Genomic DNA, 23429 nt, shown 5'->3' on the forward strand with positions numbered 1-23429 from the left:
TTTCTCCTCCCTTAGGTGCTAATTTAATGACAATGTAATGGAGCAAATAATGCTTCACTAATCTCCTCAGTGCTCCACCCAACAGCACAAAGGGTCTGTGAACAAACTCTATGGCTTATGGTGCTGTAAAGCTGGGTTGTCCAGTGACACTTCAAACCTGCACCTGAAAGGTTCACTAATCCTACAAATAATGTCAAAGATCCACAGTGCGTCTGCTCTGATTCTTTTTTTCCATGACCCAGCTCTGAAAATAGAGAAGTGCATTGTGATTATTTCTTCCATTAAAACCCCAAACAAGCCAACAAACCCTTCAGGCTGTTCCTTTTTTTCACTAATAGAGTGCATTTTCAAAGAATGAGTGCTCCTATTAACAAAAATTTTAAAAGCAACAGATACTAAAGAAATAATTATTTATGAGACTCCTGTGTTGTTATGAGAATCTGCATCTTGGAATATAATTAGCACAGCTTCAAAGAGGTGAAATAGAAGTTGAAGGCATAAAATAATCATAAATGTGGCCTGTGTGTGCTGCAGAAGTTTAGGCTGAACAGGTAACAATGGTCAATAAAGAAGTTAATTTGCCATCAGTTTTCAAACTAGCAGATATTACCTGAGATACTACAGCAAAGAAATCTCAAGGACCAATCATTAATTTGCCCAAACTGCTGAAGACCAAATTTGTGTATCCCATAATATAGTAAAATACAATATAATATAATGGCAGACCGATAATTTGAGGACTGATTCAATCATACTTTGCAATACTTGTATAATCATACTTTGCAATTCTCTCATTTTGGCAGATTTAAACATGTATGAGGGGATTTGTTAAGACACATTCCCAGTAATTTTGTGTCATGAGAGTGGAATGGTGCAGCTTGGTCAAACTCATGATTTGGATTGCAATAATTCCTTCCTGACATTACAAGGTTACCATAGCCCAAGGGTTACCTGAGTACATGGGAAAGAGGCAAGAGTAAACTCTTCTCTTATACTGCAAAGATTTCCCACCAATGTGCACCAACATCCCAAATCTACAAATTTATATGGATGTCTCATTTGTGTCATGTAATTCCCATACCAATGCACTGTTTCAGGTGCCCAGTAAGAGTCCATCTCAGCTATGTGCTGGCTTTTCAAAGATTCACTTTCTTAATTGCTGCAGAGTAAAGGACTTTCATATAATAAATCTTGAAATATAAATACATATCAATTTCTGTTTCTTTACAGTTAGTATTTTTTTCCTGTTTACTTAGTGAGAAAGTACTCTCAGTTATTTATCTACTTAGGGCATAAGGATCTTTTGAGCAAGTAATTTTGTATGTTTTAGGCAACTATAAACTTGTGTTTACTAAAAATAAAAATACAAAAAAGAGGATAGGTTAAAAATGACAAGGCCATCCATTAACTGGTTGATGATAAACTACATATCTAAGAGTTCCTTGCTTTCAAAAACAAAATACAGTCAATCAAAAATTGTACCATGCAGTTATCTTTCAAGCAGTCCTCTTTTATCACCTTCAGTCTCCCTGTGAAACTATCCATCTGTAAAAATTTTTCAGAGACAAACACAGTATATGTCAGCCTCTGGAATTTCACTTTGCAGTTATCTCTTGCTCACTTTTATCACATCAGTAAATTATTCTGCTGGCCTTTTACCTGTAGATTTATTAGGCAGACAGAAAAGGCATGTCTTTTTACTGTGTGCTGGTTACTTGTGCCAAAAGTCAGTGTGTTAAAGGAAAAAGTGGTAACTGAAATGCTGTGCCTTTCCATTAGTTATGAGATGCAGAACAGGTGACCAGATCAGAGCTTGCCTCTGCCAGTGAGGCTTCCTCCAGCCTTTTTTCACTGTACTACAAAAACCTTACATACCCAGTGCACTGTTCTGCTGTTCATTTTTAAAAAGCCATTAATTATTATTTTTTAAATCTATATTATGGTCTCATTTACTGTTAGGACTAATATTTTCTGACTGTGACTCCCAGTGTTTTGTCTCGCAAAAACTCTCTCAGGAAATATGCCCATGATTCAGTTACTCATCCACAGGGGACAGTCACCATTTGAGAGGCCATAGGACACCACACTTGATTTCCAGCAGCCAATCAGGAAAAAAATGGGTTTGCTGCAAGCCCTGCATCGTGTCTGTCAACCCATAAGGGTATTCTGGAAAACTCAGGCATCTCAGACAGCACCAGACACCCATGTGTGGGCAATTGAGTGGAACTGTTTATCACAGTCTCCCCTCTCCCCTGTCAATATGAACTAAAGCAGCTCAGGAAAGCCTTGGATGTGGTCAGGGGAGGAGGTAAACTGAACCCCTCTGCTCTTCTCCACACCTAAAATAAAAGCTGCACTAAAGTCACCTGATATTGCAACAGTTACAAGAAAATTCTGAGACCGGAAAAAGCAATTACAGTATCAGCAGGCTGTACAGATGACTGAGCAGAAATCCCATCTGTCTTCACCGAGGCTCTTCTCAAGGCCCCTTTGTTCCCCTGGATGGGACAAGCCCAGCACCTCCCAAGGCCTTGGAAATTTCTCCCCAGCAATCACTGCCTATGGCTGCAGACAGACCAACCTAATGTTTGCTTTGCTTTCAAAAACACCAATGACAAGAGGCATCTCTAAGATATATGAAAAAGACAATCATCCTCCACTACGGAGCTGGGTGTATCAAATTCCCCTTGAATCCTGTACAGTGGTAACTCCCTGCTGTGAGTCTTTTTCAGAACCTTCGTATTTGAATGAAACGTATTTGGCCATGAAAGCCAAATTATGGCTTTGAACCTCAAAGTCACCCACGTTGCTGTACCTTGTACACATCAGTCTGTGAAGGACTGAGGGACTGTCACACACCCCGAGTGCCCCCCTGCTGAGTGCTCACTGTCCCCTCCTGCTCAGGGCACCGGGGTGGTCACATCCCCCACGGGGACTCCTCAGCGCTCCTGGACTGGCATCCTTTCATCCCTTTTTATACTTCAGCACTCAGGATGGACTGAGATGAGGCACTTAATAATGGTATATCAAAACCATCATTGAATCACTTCATCTCGAGATCAAAGAGCCTTCCTTTTGATTGTGCTCCTTCGTCACTCTGCCAGCACATGCCTGGTCCCAGAGGAGTTTTTCTAACATTTTGTGCTGGTCAGGACATTTACACAAGGGCTCAAATTTAAGGAAAAGATTTCTTCTGGCTCAGGAAGCAGAGGTAAAGAATGTAACAAAACCAGGAAAAACTGAAAGTCAACACGGATATTTTTTCTACTTCCTTATGCCAGAAAGATATGAACAGAAAATTACTATGAAGCAGTTAACACATAAGCATTCTGCAAAATAGAAGGCTAAGAACAGAAGAGTGCCCTGAGCCCCTAAAAGTAAATGTAACAAGAAAATACTAAGAATTTTAGAAATTAATAAATGCGAGGAATTAATAAGGCTCTGATTTCAACTGTCTTGTATCTGATGCTGTTTATTTGGAAATCAGGCCACTTTGTTTTGTGTGATACATTACTCAATTCTGCCCTCCTTTTTTAGTGAGGATCTGATAAGGATGCCTTAAAAACCCAACCAAAATCCAAAAGGAACAAGATCAGAGGTAAGTGGACTTATAAACAGAATGAAGTTTCAAAGATTCCAAAAATGAACATAAAATAAACCAGCATGTGCAACAAAACACCAGTCATTAAAGTATATGATTCTGAAGGCCACTTTTTCTTTGATAAGGTGGGACTATCTACCATTGCATTTCCATCCTTAAATAGCATCCAGAAATTTGATATGACTGCTTTAATTGTTCAAAACTTTTAACTTTAATTTATAAAGGCTCCGCAATGGATAAACTGAACAAGTTGCAGCTGTTGCTGAACTGCTTGAAAAGCTATTAACAATGCTTGACAACATCTTGAAAAGAGTTGAGGACATGTTAACTTCAATCCTTTGGCAGCAGGTGGAATCCTCAAATCTGAAGATTACTGAATTTCTATTATGAAAAAGAAACTCCTTTCGACAGGGGGAAAAGGGCATGAAACAGCAAACAGTATGGGGGTAGGAGGCAAAAATAAGTTCTTCCATTTAAAAGTAGTGCTGAAGGCTAAGCAGATACCTTTAATTTGAAATTCTAAGGAGAAATTATGCTGGCTGACAAGCTACTTCTTGTGGCTTCAAAGTTTCCTGTACAGTCGGCAGAAAATGGGCGTGCACAGATGACACTGGGCAAGACCTTTCCTACCACTGATTTTTCATACCCAGTGGTTATGTGCTTGGCTAATTTTAGGTGTGCATGTGAATACTGTGGTTAGCTATGCACTAAGTACCTTGCTGAGCAGAGCCTGAAATACTCCTACAGACAGGACAGTTATATCACAGGGGACTGCTCCTGCTCCCTCTAAATCTTTGCAAGCCTCCCCTGCAACTGCAAACAATATGGGACCCTTGAACAGAGCCAGAAAAGGGCTATAATTCACAGAAAGTGAGGTGTTTGCATGTAAAAGAGGGTATATTTTTTAAAAGTTCCCTACACATAAGAATTCAAATGTTTCTCAAAGCATAGCCCATTTTTGAGAAGTCTATATAGAAAGAACACTGGGACACACATGCAAGTATACGTATATTTTTCAGGAAAGTCGACATGTTAAATGCAAGATTGGCTATGATTCCCATTATAAACATATTTAAGATATAGACAGATATACATGTATTATATATATGTATAAATTCATGGCATGCATTCCAGTTCCAATTTTCTTTTTTTGAGTTTTGCAGTGAGACTAAAAATTGTACAGCAACTTGGGCATAAGAACATGTTTGAAAGAAGAAAAGTTCATTTTTTGCATGAACAGGACATGTTACAGACATATCATTTGCCACTCCTGATCCTGAAGCTTTGGTGTCTCTGAAATGCAAGGGCATCAAATACTTGACCTTTAGAAAAACAAAGCAAACCAAGATAACTATCCCCAAATACATCAGGTCTGTCTGTTAATGTGTTCCAGAGAAGCCAAGACAACTTGAGAGCACGGGAACTCTGTTTCCATAGCGTTTTATGCATGGTTTAGAGACATGAGCTCAGGTTCACGGCACTATAATTTACAAATTATTGCTTAAAAAGCTTTTTGCAGGCTCTCTGCTGAGAGAAAAAGAAATTAAGTTACTCTAAAACTGTTTAGAAACTGTATTTACATGACAGCAGCCAAGCTAAGGACCGGCATGTTTACCTGCACATTGCACACCTGTTTATGTCATTTGTACACCTGACTTCTACAAGCAGAATACGTCCATGTCTGCATTGTATGCATTTTTTGCCATGAGGTGTTTTTTTAAATAGAGGCCAGACAAAGAACAAGAAAATATTCGTCTGCCTGACAAGACAGAGGAGTGAAGTATGGTTATAAAGACTTCTGTCTCACAGCTTTTAGTAAATGAAAGGTGACAGCTTCTTTAAGGACAACTGAGCAACAGGGCATGTAGCCTGTAAGTCAGTCATATTTAAAAACAAAATTAAAGTTTCATGGTACAGAAAGTTTTCATGAATAGTTAAGACTAAAACCCTCGAGCATCTTGCCTTTAACCCTCACCCTGTGGGTGCCTGGGCTCTGCTTGGGGCACAAGGTGTGACTGCAGATTTCCTGACGGGTCTGGCCTTCTGGCTATAAGATCTTGGAAGCGAGGAATGATTGACGTCAATTTGTATCACGCATGTCAAAGAACTGGGTAAATAATGTCTGATAACATTGTCATCCTGTGCTTCCCATTCATGCCTTTCCTAGAGTTACTTTTCCAACCTTAGACATCTATCTAATCTATCTATCTATCTATCTATCTATCTATCTATCTATCTATATTTTTTCTTTTTTTAGTTGCACGGTTAAACAAGGTGAAACATTAATATGATTCTTCCCATTTTACTTAGCAAACAGGACCAGTGGGTGAAGCTAAGGGCATTAAAATAAGCACATGAAGCGGCTGCTGGATTAGGGGAATTTCGGCTCGGTTCCCCTCTCGGGCAGCGGAGAGCCGGGAGCGGCCCCGCCACGCACCGAGTTACGGGGGTGGTTAGGAGGGAGAAACTTCTGACTCGCTGGAGTGGGAAAAGAATAAAAAAAGAGACGACAGAGCCACGATTTTCTGCCCGAGCGGTCCGCACGCCCCAGGGCCGGGAAGCCGCGGCCACGGGGCCAGCTGGGGTCCCACCCCGGAGCCGTGCCCCGGCTCCCTTCCCTTGCTGCTGCCGCCGCCGCCGGGAGAGCATCGCGGGGCCGGGACGGGCACTCACCATTGTACAGCGAGCCCCGGCTCTTCCTGGCCAGCGTCTGCTGGACCTGCCGGTGGATCCGCAGCGCCTTCTCCTCGCCGGCGCGGTCTCCCGAGAGCTTGAGCCGGTCGTCGGAGGGCAGCGCCAGGCTGGAGCTGTCCAGCTCGCCCAGGATCTGCTGGCCCAGCACGGTGCGGATGTAGCCCTGGTCGGGCCCGCGGCCGGCCATGGGCACGGCCGGGCTGCGCTCGGCTCCGCGGACCTGTTGCGCCTCCGCCGCTCCCCCAGCGCCGGGGCCGCGCCCCGCCCGCCGCACAGGTGCCAGGCACGGCCCCCTGCTCGCCCCGCCCCGGCACCGCACCGCGGGCACCGGCCCTGCCCGCCCCTGCCCGGCCCCTCGCCGCTATTCCCCTCCCCGGCCCTGCCCGCTGCGCTGGAGGGTCCGGCCCGGCTGCCCAGCCCAGCCCGGCCCAACCCAGCCCAGCCCAGCCCTCGCCAGCGGGGAACCCCCGCCGGTCCCCGTCGTCCCGCCGGGGGAGTGCGGGAGCGGCCGGGACTGAGCTCCCGGGGCCGGGAGTGTGCGTTTGTGTTTGTGTGAGTGTGTGTTTGTGTCTCATCCGCCGAGACACCGGGTTCCTGTGACACACGTACTCCTTCGTGAACAAACGCACGCACGCATTTTCAACATATAAATACTCGCTGTCCTCACGTGCCGCCCTTCATAGATGCTTTGCATCGCGGTATATATAAGATAATTCTATATTTTTACAAGTTTACACATTTTGTATGCGAGTTTCAACCTGGAGATAGAAGATGCTCTAAGTGCGGTGGTCTGTGCTGTGAAGATCAAACTTTCAGGCGGGGCTGTGTTGCGGGAATGGTGATAGGTTTGGGAGGTTTTCCTGCGGTCTGGGATTTTTCCAGGCTGCCGTAAGGGATTGCAGAGAGATGAGCTGCAGCCTCCTTCTCTCGGTTTCGTTGTAAAGAGGTGATGAGGGAATTTCTCAGTTAAGGATCGGAAAAACCCCGACTGGCTCTGCCCCTGCCGTCGTGAGCGGGTTCTTGCCCGCTGAAGTACAGCTGGGGGAAGGCTGAAGTCCTCTCACTGTCTCAGGAGTTACTGTTCAAACAAACACTCTACTCACGGTGGGTTGAAAGGAGGAGGAACAAGGGAGCATACAGGGCTTTGGGGAAAGGAAAATGCAGGCTTTAGAGAAAGAAGTAGGAGATCCAGGGTTGCACAATTTAAAAAACTCCCAAATTCCACCAAGCTACACGTAGGTATCTTCCCAGAAAACCCGCTGATTCTTGAAAGCAAATGAAAACTAATGTGGCTTTTAACTTCACCTGTTGGTATTTCGGAGACATTCTGGGACTCAAAATGAGCTGTTGAAGCTTGTTTTTTACCAAAGTTCAGAAGCAGTGAGGGTACAGATGGCTGGGGAGAAACTGGGGTGATCCTTGACTTAGGGTACACTGTAATGTAGGAAACTGGGCACCTTCTCACAAAACTCAGGATAGGGAGGAGGAACTGGCTCCACAAGAGTCCAGAAACCTTTTACCCCTGATTTTTTTTTACTCTTTGTCTCCCTTCTGGCTTTTTCTCTAAAAGGGGGAGGGAGCTCTGGCCCTTCTCATCACTTGGATTTAATAATGTCACTCCCCTTTGTTCTAATGTGGCAGCCACAGGAGAGGTCATGTTTGTGATACATGAGAATAGTTTCACTGGTTAAGGGAAAATGAGTGACACACTCCTTCTTTCCCTATAAATGGGGAAAAGTTATATATTGGAGCAGAAAGGTTGGAGAATGGGGGAGAACCAGCTGGGAAAGAGGAGCAGGAATTTGTGGAGAGGAGGAAATTGGAGGTATGTGGCAGAACTGCAGTTAACAGTGGTTCCTCAGGCATACAGCTTTTTTGGCTGTGCAGTAGGACAGGACTAACTTGCACCCTGACCAGTTAATAAAGCTGTGTTCATGTCATCAGTCAATCATACACTCCTGATGGATATTGACAGAATTAGGATGGGCAGGAAGTAATTGTAACAGAAATTTGCAAGGGTAAAAAAAATTGAAAGAACGGACAGGATAGGGCAGGAAAAACAATGGGGAAGACACATCACAGCTAGAAAGGAATGTAAACTATGTCAGAAGCTATGTTAGACCCTTTTTGCTGACATACAGACAGTCACAAAAGCATTAAAGCATTTCCAGTAAACAATAGATACTTCATTCTCAGGCAGTATGAGTGAGGAGATTAGAAATAGTCTAAAAAATGTGAAACATTTCCTCCCCTCCTCCTTTTCCCTGCCCTCTTCTCCATTCCCAAACTCCAGCACAAACATGAATTCTGGACAGTTTTTATAGTCAAAACCAATCTGGTTTAACACAAAAATGCACCTGAAATGGATTTAATATTTAGAAAATACTCTTGTAGAGGATGTTCTCAGATGCCACTGATTCCACATAGAGGTTTACAAGTTCTTGGCACATTGGCATTGCCTCTGTTGGAGGAACTGTTGAATTGTTATTAACTTTATTTAGCAAGTATGTACATTTATTTGTGCTTGTGAGATCTGTGGCAAAAGAAATAGCAGTTCGCTCTGGGCTTTAAAATCTTTAATTAGATTTCTGAGATGTGTTTCTCTCCTTATAACTAGGAATGCTGACTGGAAAGTTGGGGGCGGGGGGAGAGAGAAGAAAGAAAGAATTTTGCCTGCACAGCAATTCAGAAAATGCTTAGCCAAGATCTGAAATAGAAATGAATTAAGGTTTTTTTCTTAGCTAAAGAAAATAAACAAATATCGTGTAACTGATTGCCCAATCAACAGCAGTTCCTTGAAGTTGATTTATTTTGGATTAATATCCCATCTCAACTGAATGAAAAAAAAAAGGCCCATGTCTTTTGAGAGCGAAATACTTCAGCAGTGTCATTTGCAGATGGAAAGCAACATAGCTGGGATTACCCCTAAAAGATTGCAACTTGTGATGGATGTTTGCTCATTAGGTTTTTGAATAAAGAGAATTAATTATAGTGCACATGCTGATTAAGGGATGTGAAACGCCCTGTAAAAACATTTGCTTTCAGCCCAGTGTCTGATGGAGTCAAGCAGATCAGGAAACCAGATTTTTTTTTATAAGCCTTGTTTCTTATTCTTACCAGATGTGCTTGGCCTAAACCACGCAAACTTCTCCATCAGAAGTTTCCCACAAATGATATTTATATGGAAGTTGTGGAGATTGGTCCTTTCACTCTTTTTTTCCTTCCCTGTCCTCCTGTCTCTGTGTTAGGACTTACGGAACCAGCTGGGTTTGTACCCTGGAAGCAGATGATTTTCAGCTGCAGGAAAAACGGGTGTAAGTATGAACATTGAGGTGTTCAGGTTAAATGTGAAAGAGCATCTTAAATACACCCAGAAATAACGTGTAAATCTCTAGCACCCCACAGAAAACAAAGTGCCATTCACTCAGGGTTTGGTTTTCCCCCTCTTCTTATTTTGGATCCCATGGCTGAAGGTGTTATGTGTAAGTACAGGCTAGTCAGGAAGATCAGGATTTTTTTCTACACGTGTCCTCTTCCCCCTGGCTGGATTTGCGTGATCCCCCCGAGGGAAAGGGAACCAACTCCTCCTCGCCAGGAAAAGCCCTTGGAGGATCGAGAGGCCACACTGCCACCGCGTGTGCCCTTGCTGAAACGTCACGGCCAAGCCTGCTCCTTGTCAGCTCCCGGCAAGCAAAGCCGGCAAAGCACTCTTGTAGAGAACACAGGAAAGAGTTAACTGCGTGCTTTAAAACCTGCGATGGGTATTTTATTGCAATTTTGTTTATATTTTCTTCCAGTAGCATTTTTTTTTTTTTTCTCCCTAGCATAATTTTTTGAAACAGAGAAGCAGAAGATCATCTATTTGGTCCTATAAGATAATTTAAAGTAAATACATTTTTTTCTGAGACACCTAGAGAAAAAGTGCTATTTTTACATTGGTAATATGAGTGTGATAGCAGTTCTCTGCCTGTAGGAAATACTGCAATAAAAGAAGTAAGGGCTGTGATTGAGACTCTCCCTGACCTAGACAGAATTCAAGGGAGCAGCAAGTTGCCTGAGGAAAGGAAAACCACAGTCACACACACACACACATACACACGATGAAAATTATTCTCCTTGAGACATCACAAACCTTCACTCACTTCGATGAGGTGGCTGTGGAACTGCTGGTTTTGAAAATCCAGGCCACAGCCTAGGGCTGACTAAATCACTTGAGAAATGTCACATCAAAACTGCTGTATGGCCATGAGCTTTGCTTTATGCCTCGAGAGAGCCAAGGACTGCAGATAACAGTGGCTCCTCTGGCTTTTTTTTTGGTTTTGCAGTAGGACAGGACTCACCTTGTTAATAAAGCCCTGTTCATCGGTCTGGCCTCAATTTGTTTCTTCCTGCAGCTGGTGGTGTTGGTGTCTATCCCACCTACGCAGGGCACAATGCGTTGTTGGCCAGAATTGTAGCCCTCAGGTAAAATCTCTGCCTGAGCCACGGTCTGAGGAGGAATTTTGCAGGATGACACTGCCACACAGTGCTTGATCTGATAGGAATGAGATGATACTGCCAGAGATCTGTGGGAGATCTTTTTGCTGGGGTGTATTCAACCAAGGGATATTTTTGAATGCTGTGCCCAGCACAAATTGTGGGGTTAGATCGAACTCTGCTACAACAAAGCAGTCTCCAAGAGGGGCTGCCCTTGTGCACAGTGACATCTGCCCTCTGTGATGCTCTAAAAGGGTTTTGGCACAGTGGAGGAGACAGCAGGAACAGAAGGAGCTGAGATAAAGTCTTTAACATGCCTGACTGTGAAGCATCTCTGCAGACATTCCCCAGACAGATCCTAGGGAATGTTTTACTTCACAGTGGGCTCCTCTTCACACTGTGGGTAGGGGAGAGTCTGGTTGGACAGCCCCGTTGGGAAGATATTTTTTGGAGATTAAGAATGGAGGAGACAGCATTAATCTAAATTTTCCATCTCCCAGCTGATCCTTTGTGTTTGGCAGGACCACTTGCACACTGTGAACTGGAGGTGGGGTGGTCAGTGCATTCTGGGGGAACTGGGTTCTGGGCAAAGTCCCTTCTGTCCCAGCCAGTTGTGGATAACATTCACCTGACTGTGCTCTTACCTGCTTTATCGTGGCAGGCTCAAGGCTTGCTGGCAAGGCAGAAAAAACTGAGCAGCAGGGAAATATGGGCAAGGTTGGTAATGCTGCATTTAAGCATCAATAAAGTGACAGCATGGCCCTGTCCATGTGTTGGACTCTTTGCTACCTGAGCTTTGCTCTCTTGTTCTCGTTTCTTTTCTTTCCAAATCCCTGTGTTCTGTTTTATCCTATCATTTTTAGACTCTCACTTCAACAATCAAGTGTAATACCTTAACAGTGTGGGTTTTTTTTTTTCTTTCTCCTTTTTCAGTCTCAGAGATGCACACAACCAGTTTTTGGAACAAAGGTTATGCCCTGCATCTGTCAGTTCTTGAGTTATCTGTGCACTGGGAAGATAGCCAGGAAAGATCTAGGAAGACATATTCAAATGGTCTTGTCAGATACTGTGCTATGAAGTGCAACAATGCAATGTGACTGGTCTGCAAGCTTTGGAATGAAAGGAATGAAGTGGAGCTAATTTCAGGAAGCTGCAATCACTGCTTTGGGTAACACACTTACTCAGTTGTCTCAGCTGTGGATGCTTTCCCATGAGTTACATTTTGGTCACTGTAGTAGAAGAACATGTTGTGTATGTAGGTGGAGGTATAAATATTCTGAAAGTGAGGGCACAGGAGTTTATTTGTGATTATTTGAGCTGTTGTTGCATGCAGTAGCACCTAGAGGCTCTGAATTTTATCAGGGCCCTCTTTCATTAGGGGCTGCATGTGTGAGAGATTTTTGACTTTGCCTTGTGCTACAAGTAAACAATACATCCAAATGAGTGACATCTCATCTTTATATACAAGTCAGGGATGGAGAAGTTAAATGTTATTCCTGAAGAAATGTGGTATCCCAGAGATTGAAAATCATCTCTTATTTTTTGTCTCCTAATTTTGAAATGTATGAGATGTGGTTATTGAGGAAAATATTAGAGTAACATTTTAAAACATTTTTTTCCCTAGTGTTAGTAGAAGAGTTTCTATTGGTCATATTTCCCCATCAAAGCACTCTTTGAGATAAAACTAAGTTTGTTTTTTTTTTTTAATAGGAGCTGTCTACACCCATCCTCCAGGCAAAATGAAAATTCTTAGTTTCATTAAAATACCCTAATTTCTTTTCCTATTATATTTAGTGAAGTTGTAGAAATCAGTGCTAGGGGGGCTTGAGGAGGATATCTACTCATTTTCTGCCATAAAAAAGGATTAGCTGTATCTAAAATAACACAGATATCTTCCTAATCTGCTTTTAATATGTTATTTAATGCCTGATGGGAGATCATGTCTGTATCCTTCTGCTTATCCACAACCTGACGATGCACACTTGAAAGATCTGTTATAATAGACACTCTTCTGCATAATGCCAGATTAATGCATCCTACCCAGCTGCCATAAGAAAATGACAGAATGTGCTAAAACTTATTGGAGATGAAGTTGGAAGAAAACTGAAGTGTACATGCATATTCATTCTGAAATTGTTAAGTGCACAAAGCAGGCACAAAGCTGGCTGGCCTCTTTCCTTGGGGAAGGAAAATCTCAGACTCCAGTTGCCAGAATAGTTTATAAACAATCTGTGTGTAAACTGGCCAGCAAGGACTGCTGTTGAGAGCTGCTCCATGAGCACAATGATTTCCCAACAGTTTGGGATATTTTTTGGGGGAGTTTCTTTTGGGTCAACCAGATTGATTAACATTTTATGGTTTTTGTAAGTGAGGTCAGGAAAAGTACAGTCCAGCCTGATCCTGGATTAAAATAAATGCAAGCAGGTTTGCAGTGTAATAAGCTGCCTGGTTTCCTGAACTTTTTAAGGTTTATAACTCTTTTTAGGTTTTGCTGTTAGCATAGAGAGTGGTGGGTATAATACAATGAAAAAGTTGATATCCTAGGCACTTCCAGCACACTTTAGGGAGTGCACAAGAAACACGTCTGCCCTGGATCAGGGCAAAGATCTAAGGTAGCCTATCATGCTGTCATGGTGGCCAGCAGTGGATGCCTGGTATAAAAACAGCACAAAGGTGGAAAAGTACTCCCTGGGTGTCCTGCAGCTTACAGCAATGTGCTCTCAGGGATATCTCCAGCCAGAGGCAGTACCTTTGAGTTTAATTGTCTTTAATGATTTTCCCCTCTTCATTTGAATGATGCCTTTTTGCATGACTACTCCCCTTCTGTAATAGGTTATACAGCTTAATTACAGGGTGTGAGAAGATACATTCCCTTTTGTGTTGTTCCAAAATGCTGGATGATAATTTCATTTGATGTAATCTATTTTTAGTATTATGAAAAAATAAAAAGGAATAAGAGTTTCTTATTCATCTCATCTGTGCTACTGATTATACAGTTCACTATTATGTTCCTCTGAATTGGTTTTCCAGACTGAAAAGTCCTAACCTTTTCATCTCCCTTTGCATGCAAATTGTTTCAGACTGTAGATCACCTTTATTAGCCTCCATTTTTCTCGCTCAGCACTACAATTTTTAAGATGGGATGCCAGAACTGCACACAGTATTTAAGATGCTGAGACACCTTGGATTTACACAGTGATATATTCATTATTTCCTTTTTTTCCTTCCCTGTTCTGCACCTAATAATTCCTTTGTGTTCAGTTAGCATTTTTTGTCTGCTTCTAAACTGACATTTTGAAGCCAAAGACTAGTGTAGAGGATTGTTTTTTGGCTTTGTGCTTCCTGCAAGAATGTTGAATCTAAACACGTCTTAGTGGCTATTACAGAGTTAGTCCTTGATAGTAACATTGTGACATGAGCCAAAAATGACTCTGGGAAGAGAGTAAAAACCAGACGCTCCCCCTTGAGTTGCCTGTCTAGCTTATCCATGAAACATTCCTGTAGAGTGTCTAAAAATACCACAGTGACATTTAAACCTACATAGGAGTAATTAAATTCTACTATTATTGTGGTATCTCCAGTCCTGGCAGACTCTCTGAAAGGGATTTTCCCTAGTTTGTCACTGTGGTTAACTGTCCTGATCTTGACCTGGATTAGTGGTAATGTGTAGACTTTGCCTTTAGAGTTGCTTTAAAATATTTTGCCTGACACATTTGTATGAGATTTGAGATTTGAAATTGTACATCAAACCACTGCTGTAGTTTTGGTGGTCTTGCAAGGTGTCCATGGGGCTTTGGAATACGCATCAGCTTTAATGATGAAGGAGACACACAGTTTAAAATTGTGAAGGTCTAAAGGAAGTAAACCAAAATATTTGTTAGGAACACATTTCTAACCTGTAGAGAGTAAGTGATGGTCGAAACCCAAATTTAAATTGCTTGCTTTATTCCAAAGACTGTGAAATGTTTTACATATATTCATGAACCAAACTCAACAGCATCACCCAAAGAGACAGTTTGGCACCTAGGGCCCTCCAGCCATCTGCAAAATGAGATGAAACCTTGGGGATGTTCTTACAAACGTTCTCTAGCTGTGGCTTGATCAATATATTCAAACCCTTTTATGCCTACCCTTTGCTCCCTTGTTGCATAATAAATTCATGGATACTTATCTATACCACAGCACCTGCCATCTGTTAATCCAGGTGCTGGGTTTGGACAGTGGAAGCTCTCTGTGCCAGTCAGGTGTTCCTTGCTATGTGCTGTGTCTCCTGAAGTCAGCTATTATTTTAATATTAGCAGGAGATTTGGATGCTGCTGCCTTTTGCCAGTTTGTGGGATCTTTTAGATAAATAATAGAAATATGTGCAGAGCTGTTGTGCTCTCTGTAGTATCCTGCTACACTTTTAGTTTAATGGAAATTGTAACTGATGTTCCTTCTCTTGCTCACTTTAAATTAGATATACTGTGCCAGCAGACACTGGATTTCCCTCCTCTTTGGCAACTCCAGACAATAATTCCAAATGGGAGAATGGGATAAAGTGCTTCCTGAAAATCTGAAATAATCCTTCCAAATACGTCCCTGATGTGAAGCCACTGGCAGGAATGCAGATAGAGCATGGATGAATATTGCCTTGGCCTCCACTGAATCTGTTTCATTTGGTTTTGGCAACACACTTGAGATTTTTTTTTAAATCAATCTATCAGCCTCTCTGCAATCGGAATCCAGTCTGGCTGATCTTATTCAAGTTGTACTTTTTTTTTACATTGATGAAAATTAATTGATCCCTAGACATGCTGTTGATGCTAATTTATTTCCTGCAACTGCAAAAAGCCCATATCTCAATAGACAGTTTAAACCAGAATATTCAACCCAAAAGCAGTCTAAGCAGACAAGGACATTTCTTTTTGTCCAGATCTTATCCGGAAGAAGGGACTGCACAATGTGCAGTGGCCAGTAATTTAATGTAAAATCACTGTGGACATCTCCTGTTAATGACAGGCTTCTTTCCAGCCTCTCTGAGAGCCCTACTGAAAGTTTTCCCCACTAGACCTGGAATCATGTGCAGAGAAAGATTGGAATTTCTTCCCCAAACTCTGTTTTTTTAACATGGAAAGGACACCAAAGGCTTTCAGTTGTTAAATCACAGTTTCATTTAGAATATAAATTAATCAATTAGTGCATCACAATTATTTAAGACATTTTTATAGTTAAAATGGATGAAATATAATAAATGTCCTTGCTGACCACTCTGATCCTCTCAGGTCTGTTTGTTTCCCCTTGTCCATCAAGGGGACATTGCAGAAAGCCCTACAGCCTCCTCTGGGTTGCTAAGGAAGTGCCTGTCTCAGGGTACTGTGCAATGTCAAGTTTCACACAGTTGATGCCTTAGGATCTTAGCTTTTATATTTTTCATATCCTGTAATTCTTTAGTGTATAATTCTAAACTCCATATAGCCTGTTAGCTACTGTTCTCCCAGTTTGGTCAGGCAAAACAAATTCTCTCTAGGCCTGAAACTCAAGGTCACCTTACTGTTGCAGGTCCCAAGATATGTAAACAAAAGTGGGTTAGTGGGAAGCAAACTTGGGATAAGTGACTTCATTACCTGAAGCTATAGTTGGAGGATTAACCCCTGATATGCAAATGGACCAAACTTATAAAAGTATGAAAACCCATGACCCATTGTCCATTTTTGGGTGTAGCCCCTGGGGCTCTGACTGCCCAAAGTGTACCTGAACGCCCTTTGATAAATATGCCCGCTTTTATTCTCTTAATTTTGTCTAGCCTCAGTTTTTAGGTAGCCCCATCAAGTCATCATCGTTTGCTGGCAAAATGATAGGTTCTACTTCTTTCTTTGCACTTTCAATTAAATACTTCTGCTCCTTCCTTTGTGGTGGGTGTAGCAGCAGTTTGGCCACAGGGTAAGATTACAGGCTTGCCTTGCTGCAGCTGCTGCAAAACTAGAAATTTCTGTTTTATTGGGTTGGTTTTCTGTGAGATTGGTGAAGGAGCAGCACCAGATCTTCTGGCAGGAGCAGGCAGGTAACTGAAGCTGAATGGGTACAGGTCTGTTCTCTCTTGAAGGCTGCCCCTCACTTCTCTTGGGGGTCTCTCCTGTTACTGCTTCATGCCTTCTTCTCCTTTCTCCCTCTGTCTAAAGAGTTCAATGTAACTCAGAGTGCAGTGGCCTAGATGATACAGACCTGGCTCTCTTGCAAGATGCCAAATATGAGAAAAGCAGGGTATGGAAAGGAAATTAAGTTGTTTCATTAAATATATATATATAGGCAAACATACATCTAAAACGCATACATCCAATTTTATGCATTTTAGATGAAAAAGAAGATGAAAATTTGTGTCTGTAGGAATTGCAGTCAGCTGGAAAACATGCGTGAACTACTTTCCATTAGCTTTCCTCTCACTACTGGGATTCATCAGTAACTGTTTATTCCCTCCTGGACTGAGTAATTTAGCTCCTCTTTCCTCCATCATAGGGCCATTGTGGAAAAAAGGCTCTTCTATGCTGTATTCCACAGCTCTGAAACAGCATCTTGGCAACCGTTCAGATCAAGAAAATTGAATACTGTTAATACAGATCTCCTGTGTTGTAGCAGCTTTCTAGGATTGTTTTTTTCCTCAGCTTCCTCTTCTACTTCATTGTGAAAGCTGTTCTGAGCTTTTTGAACTCCTATTCAGTGCTGGGCTGCGTTCTGCTCCGAGGTTTGGCAGAGCGTTAGTAACGGGTGATGTGACTCTTCATTTTTTGTGTATGAGCACACAGAGGAATGCACAGACAAGCACAGACTGATGCTCTTATTCTTATATCCAGGGGAGTTCACTGGAGAGGAAGAAACTCTGGATTTCTTGTCTACTCATAACTATGAAATAGGACTGCAAATTGTTTTCCAGGGATGTTGAGGTTTTAATCAGTTGCAAGTCCACATGGACAAAAAGTCCAAACAGCTTATGACATGAAGAGCATAAATTTGTGCACTCAGTGGTTTTATGTGGGATCAAGGAATGCATGTCTCATCCAAACCAGAGTAGACGTTTGATCCCTTTTTATCAACATATTTCCCAAGCTGTAGCAGTACAGAACTCATTGTATCTTTTCATGGACTGTTGTTTGCAATGGAAGTGGGGGACAAAAATGCCTTGGGCTTCTGCCTTCTGACGTTTGACAGGGAATTTGGCCATAAAATAACATGGCTGCACTATATAATGTTTGGCTTGGTGTAGTCACACTTCTTTCCTCTGAAAGCCAAGGTATGACTAGGGGGATTGAAAAGGTGGGGCTACTGTGCCTTGCATCCTTGTATGAGCAGGGGTTTGTCCATGCACAGCCTGTGTCCACCTCAGGAACACTCTGGATCTATCAGTTAAAAAGGAACCACAGTAAGTCAGGCTAACAGGGCAGCAAAACACTGCATGGGAAATCCACGCTTGCCAGATGGAAAATAGAAAACTCCAGGAGATCTCCTACTTTGCTTTGCCTAAAGTTATGTAGATCTTGAATCCTGAGATCCTATCCAGGACTTTGACCCTTCTGCTGGCAATTTGTTTGTTCTAATGATGAATTTAAGGGCTCTTTGAGCCATTTCTCTTGTATTAATCATCAAATGGCAATAATACTGTTCAGGTAGTTAAGAGTCTTCTATCCCTGTATTCATCTCTTCCAGAAGGAGAAGCACTCAAAAAGACAAATTTTATACTTGCATTCCATTTTATAAAGGATAACTATATATTATTATGGGCTTCAGTGTGAAATAAAAGTGATTAAGAAGGAGTCTGTGTATCAAACACAAACTATTTTGCTTAAACTTAACTACATTTGTCAAACAGAAGGTCTTGTCTGTGTTCTTTTTCAAAAACTGATTTTTAATTACTGACATTGTTTCTTGGTTATTGTACATAGAAGGATGCGAATGCACTTGTCAGGCACTTTTCCTACACATTGTTATTCCTTTTCAGAAATTATATGATCTTGTAGCCTACTGAGAAATAAATTAAAAAGCACTGAGATTTAGTCCTCAAATTGAGTCTCCAATGAAAGTTGCAATTGCTCAAAGTGTTGTTTATTTTCCTTTTTCAAGGAAAATAGTTAGTAAAAAGTTAACAAAACCTTAGTAAAAGGTTACTTGGAATATATCTAATGACAATTTTGATGGAGTCATAAGAAAATGTGCTTATATAATACTTGACTTCAAAGTCACATGAAAACATCACAATTAAGTTCTGTGAGACTCACTGAGCTCTTTGACTTCTTTATGTGCAGATTAGGGACTTTGCAGGCAGTGTTTGCCTGGCAGGAGCACAGATGGGGAGGTAAGGAGAGGAGCTGTGGCTCACCTCGAGCAAGGTGAAATCTGCTTCCAGCATAGAGGTGGGGAAAGAGTGACGTTTTCTGTTTTCATCAAGAGGAAAGAAGTAGGAAAGGATGAAGAAAGAATAATAAAAAGAGGTGGGAAATGGTGATTTATTCACACTGAAAATAAAGCCTTCATGAATTGAGAAATAATAGCAAGAAAATATTTGAACTTGGGGTTGAGTCAATCTGCTCCAAACTTCAATGAAGTTTGAATTGTGTCTCTGTATTGTTAGTGTCTTTTTAATGGAAGATAATAAAAGATTGGAAATACAGGCAAGTTATATGTTACAATAAGCATAGTAATGAGACTATAAATATACTAAATTGTTGTAATAAACATAAATCTGAAAATGTAAAATAAGTTTCTGAAAGCAGAATATGTTGACATATCATAAAATGTCTCATTAAAAACTTGGAAACTTTATTTTCTAATTGGTACTTTAAACTTTTTACTGAGACAGATAATAAAGAAAAATGACAATTTCTATTTGGTCACACAGACCAGTAAAAGTTTTTAGAAAGTTACTTTATGTAAGAGAGAAGGAAGGGTGGGTTGAATTTATCACACTATAAACCAAAATGGAGATTCATAAAGTACTAATGAGTCTGCATGTTTCATATCCATATTATATTCTACAGAAAGTGAAGGTTACACTGTGGGATATTCTCTCCTGCTGGGACTAAATTGACACCATGCCCATAAGGAATTGCATGTTGATACACTATGGATTGAGGCCTGAAGAATGTATAGAATGCAGTATCCTTTTGCAATGACATGGAAGTGAAAAAAGACAATTACCTCAAGGATATTATAACCCATCCAGGACCTTAGAGCCTAGATTGGGATTTTGCACAAGCACAACACTTTAGGAGAAACAAGGAAAAAGTATGATGGCAATGAAGTAATGACTGGGTAGTGCAACCCACAGGCCCCTGAAGGTGCAAAGACTTATTTTGAGCAACACTGTCATATTTGGTATTTTTTGGTTTTTTTTTTAATTTTTTTTTAAATTTTACATTGAAATAGGAGTGATAAGTCATGGCTGAAATAAAGACATTTATTGCATGTCAAACAAAATGATGTATTGAAAGGTGTGAACTTTAACCATGACCATCAGGAGAGGTTTTAGCTTTAAATTTAGCTTCCATGAGATGCATCTGAGATGTTATAATCATTAATAGTTCCAAAATCTCCTACAGAGAAAAAATGAAAGGATCACTTTGAGCATTCATCTGTCAGAGATGTTTCAGTTCACAGAAATAACCTGTGCTGTGCCAGATGCAAGCTAAATTGAGCTAATGGTACCTTTCAGGATTGAAAGGTACTGTCTTTTGTGAAATATTGATGGGAAATGTGGAAAAAACCATTTGAAATAATTGAATAGATCCCTAAAAATAATCATAAAATAATTTGTGTTGGAAATGACCTTTAAAGACCATCTAGTCCATCCCTGCAGTGAGCCAGGACATCAAGTAGATCAGGTTGCTCAGAGCTCTGTCCTGGAAACTAGAGGAACTACTGCATTATTGTCAAGCACATTTAAATAGAATGAGGCTAAACCATCACACAGATATTTCAAATCTGGGATAGTACTGTTGTACACACAGGACTTTCTGACCTGCTGCTCTTTGTTCTTCCTGTGCTGCTGCACAGTGCCTGAGTGATTTTCCCCACTCTCTTGGATCTTTATGAAACATGAGATTTCTTCCCTGGGAGTTGTTGACTTGGTAGCTTTTATCAGATTTTACCCTTCTCCAGTCTGTAAAAAGTCTACAACAGGGTGACATTCCCCTGAACTTCCCAGAAAAGCAGTGTAGGAAAGCAAGTTCTTACAAGCTGTTGAATATTTTCTCCTTCATGTTCAAAGAATGCAGTTCTAAAGAATATTGCATAGCTTGCATGTGACTCTTCCATCTTTGAAGGTTTGTATCAAACCACAAGGCCAGGATGCAATGATTTTGGTGACTTTGTTTTGTTGGAGGAAGACCAGCAAGGATGAGAAGCATCAAAGGGAGCAGCAGAGCAATGGGATTGTGAGGAATGGCTGGTTAGGCACACGTGTTGGTGTTTATCAGCCAGGCACATGCCATCTGCTGAAGGAAAAGAAGCAACAAGAGAATAATCACACTGAGTGGATTTTGCCTCTCCCTCTGTAGAGACTTTTCTGTGAATCTTCCAGGGGAGAGAGGACCTGAAATATCCAATCACATAAGATGGTTACCTTCACTGAGAGGTTCTTTCCCTGGGAACGAATACTTGGCATAAAAGTTCTCAAATCATGGACAGAAAATTTAAATTAAAGCTTGCGGGTTTAATTAAGAGGACTGAAAGAAGAAAACACCAAAATAATGAATTTAAGGACTTTAAGAAAATGTGAGAATTAAACCACATATAGAATATGTACAGTTCTAGCCTGGCTAGCACAAATCTGGCAATAAATATCTTATAGGAAAATTTGCAGTGGAAAGGGTCAGAGTAAACATATGGAAAATGAGTCATCTGTTGTTTAAATGCCTATTGATATCACAAGAACTTTAGATTTTGATCAGCAAATACACTGATGGAACTTTATATGAACCTGGCTGCATTAAGCTGAATTTTCAAAATGACTCAAATAAAGGATTGGCCAATTTCAGCAATAAACTCCAGCTTCTTTTGGAAATAAGGCTTTAATGCTGTGATATTAATCTTGAAAGCATATTTTTATTCCCCAGATAAAACTAGAAAGAAGGAAAAGAAACTACAATATGAAGAAATTCGATTTGAAGAATTAGATGACTTTGCCAAAAAATGCTGGGTATGAATATGCTGTGTGTATTTTCCATGTCACTGGAGGTAACAGACTGCCCAAGGGGCTTTTCTCAGTATCTGTCTTGGCCATCAACTAGAAAGTATAAAACACCAAATTGTTCCTATGGATAGAAACTGACCCATAGTATCTCTTTGTAAACCCACAGCACTGTTTTGGGAATGACATATAAAATGGAGACACAATTCTGTACTCACACGTGTGTGAAATGTTAAAGAAGCCTTTTCTATATGGTGTGCATAAAAATCTCAATATTGTATGCAACATTTCCTAGAAGCAGTGCTAAAAGGAGGTCATTTTAGTACATTCTTTCTTTCTCAATACCTACTAGCAGCAATTTTAGTACAACTCTTTTTGGCTGTTCTACGAAGCTCTGGATTGGTTGAATAGTGATTTCAGCTCAAATAAGACTTCTCATCTCCAGCCACTCATCTGTTGTCAGCTGCATCTTTGTGTTCTGATTTGCAATAGAAAAACATGCAGGTTTTTTTAATTTCAGAAGATTCGCAGGGCTTCAAATATTGATTACTTAGGACTTCCTTTTGATATCAAGCAAATGATTGCTTGCTTGTTCTTCCAATAAGATGCTCTATAGTTTTGAATGATAGCTGAATCCTATGGTCTTCTAAAGACAGCAAGAGAAATACATTATCTCTCTTTCAGATTAATTTTGCTGGTAAAGAATCTTTGTAGGAATGAATTAAAAAATTAAGGGGCTGCTGCAGCTGTCACTCTTTTTCTTTCCTTTTCTTTTTCTTTTTCTTTTTCTTTTTCTTTTCCTTTTCCTTTTCCTTTTCCTTTTCCTTTTCCTTTTCCTTTTCCTTTTCCTTTTCCTTTTCCTTTTCCAACAGCTGCCTTGAATATGAGCAGTGATGTGTACTCTGCCAAAGCTTTTATGCTTGTAAAGCAGGGAATGTTTTTTGTCCCAGTGCTGAATCACATACCTAAGTGATGGGCATAAAGAAATTTGAGAAGGCAGAAAACCAGATATCTTTAAAAATAGCCTTTTCCAACCACATATCTTTTTTTTGGGGGGTGTGTGTCTAACTCTAAATCTCATATCCTAGGTTAAATTAGGTCTTTCTGAAGCCATATTTGTATTTTTTAAAATTGATTTGTGTTTTAAACCTATACAGGAAAATTTTTGTTGAGAAAGATATATCGCACTGTATTAAAAAAACAAACCAAGACTGATTTAAAAAGCAATTTTTCTAATGTCCAAAGTTTATTAAACTATCATCTGACAAAAAATTTGCACTAACTTTCCTGCAGTTGGCAAATAAATAGGCATTTTACAAATATTATGTGGGATGTCCAAGCTAGTATCAATTAATATGTTGCCAAGTTAGAATATTTAATTGTGTTCAGAGTTATTTAATTAACTTCATGAATTTCAAGTAAAAAAGAACTGAAGTATACAATCCAAAATCAAGCTAATAAAAAATCTCAATTAGCTGTCACAGAGTGTGGTTGACACGT

The 23429-nt window shown here is 40.7% G+C and overlaps 1 protein-coding gene across 2 annotated transcripts in view; it reads right to left on the reverse strand.

Moving 5' to 3' along the window:
• Nucleotides 1-6552, reverse strand: part of PKP2 (plakophilin 2) — a 36441-nt gene extending 29889 nt beyond the window's left edge. The window contains exon 1 of one of the 2 annotated variants that reach the window (XM_069003123.1): nucleotides 6275-6552. In XM_069003123.1, the coding sequence (XP_068859224.1) occupies nucleotides 6275-6482 (208 nt within the window). In that variant the 5' untranslated portion in view covers nucleotides 6483-6552. The remainder of the gene's footprint in view (nucleotides 1-6274) is intronic. The other variant, XM_069003124.1, reaches the window with a different exon arrangement.
• Between the last annotated feature and the right edge of the window lie 16877 nt (nucleotides 6553-23429).

This window comes from Aphelocoma coerulescens, chromosome 1A (genome assembly GCF_041296385.1).
Source record: "Aphelocoma coerulescens isolate FSJ_1873_10779 chromosome 1A, UR_Acoe_1.0, whole genome shotgun sequence".
Taxonomy (NCBI): domain Eukaryota; kingdom Metazoa; phylum Chordata; class Aves; order Passeriformes; family Corvidae; genus Aphelocoma; species Aphelocoma coerulescens.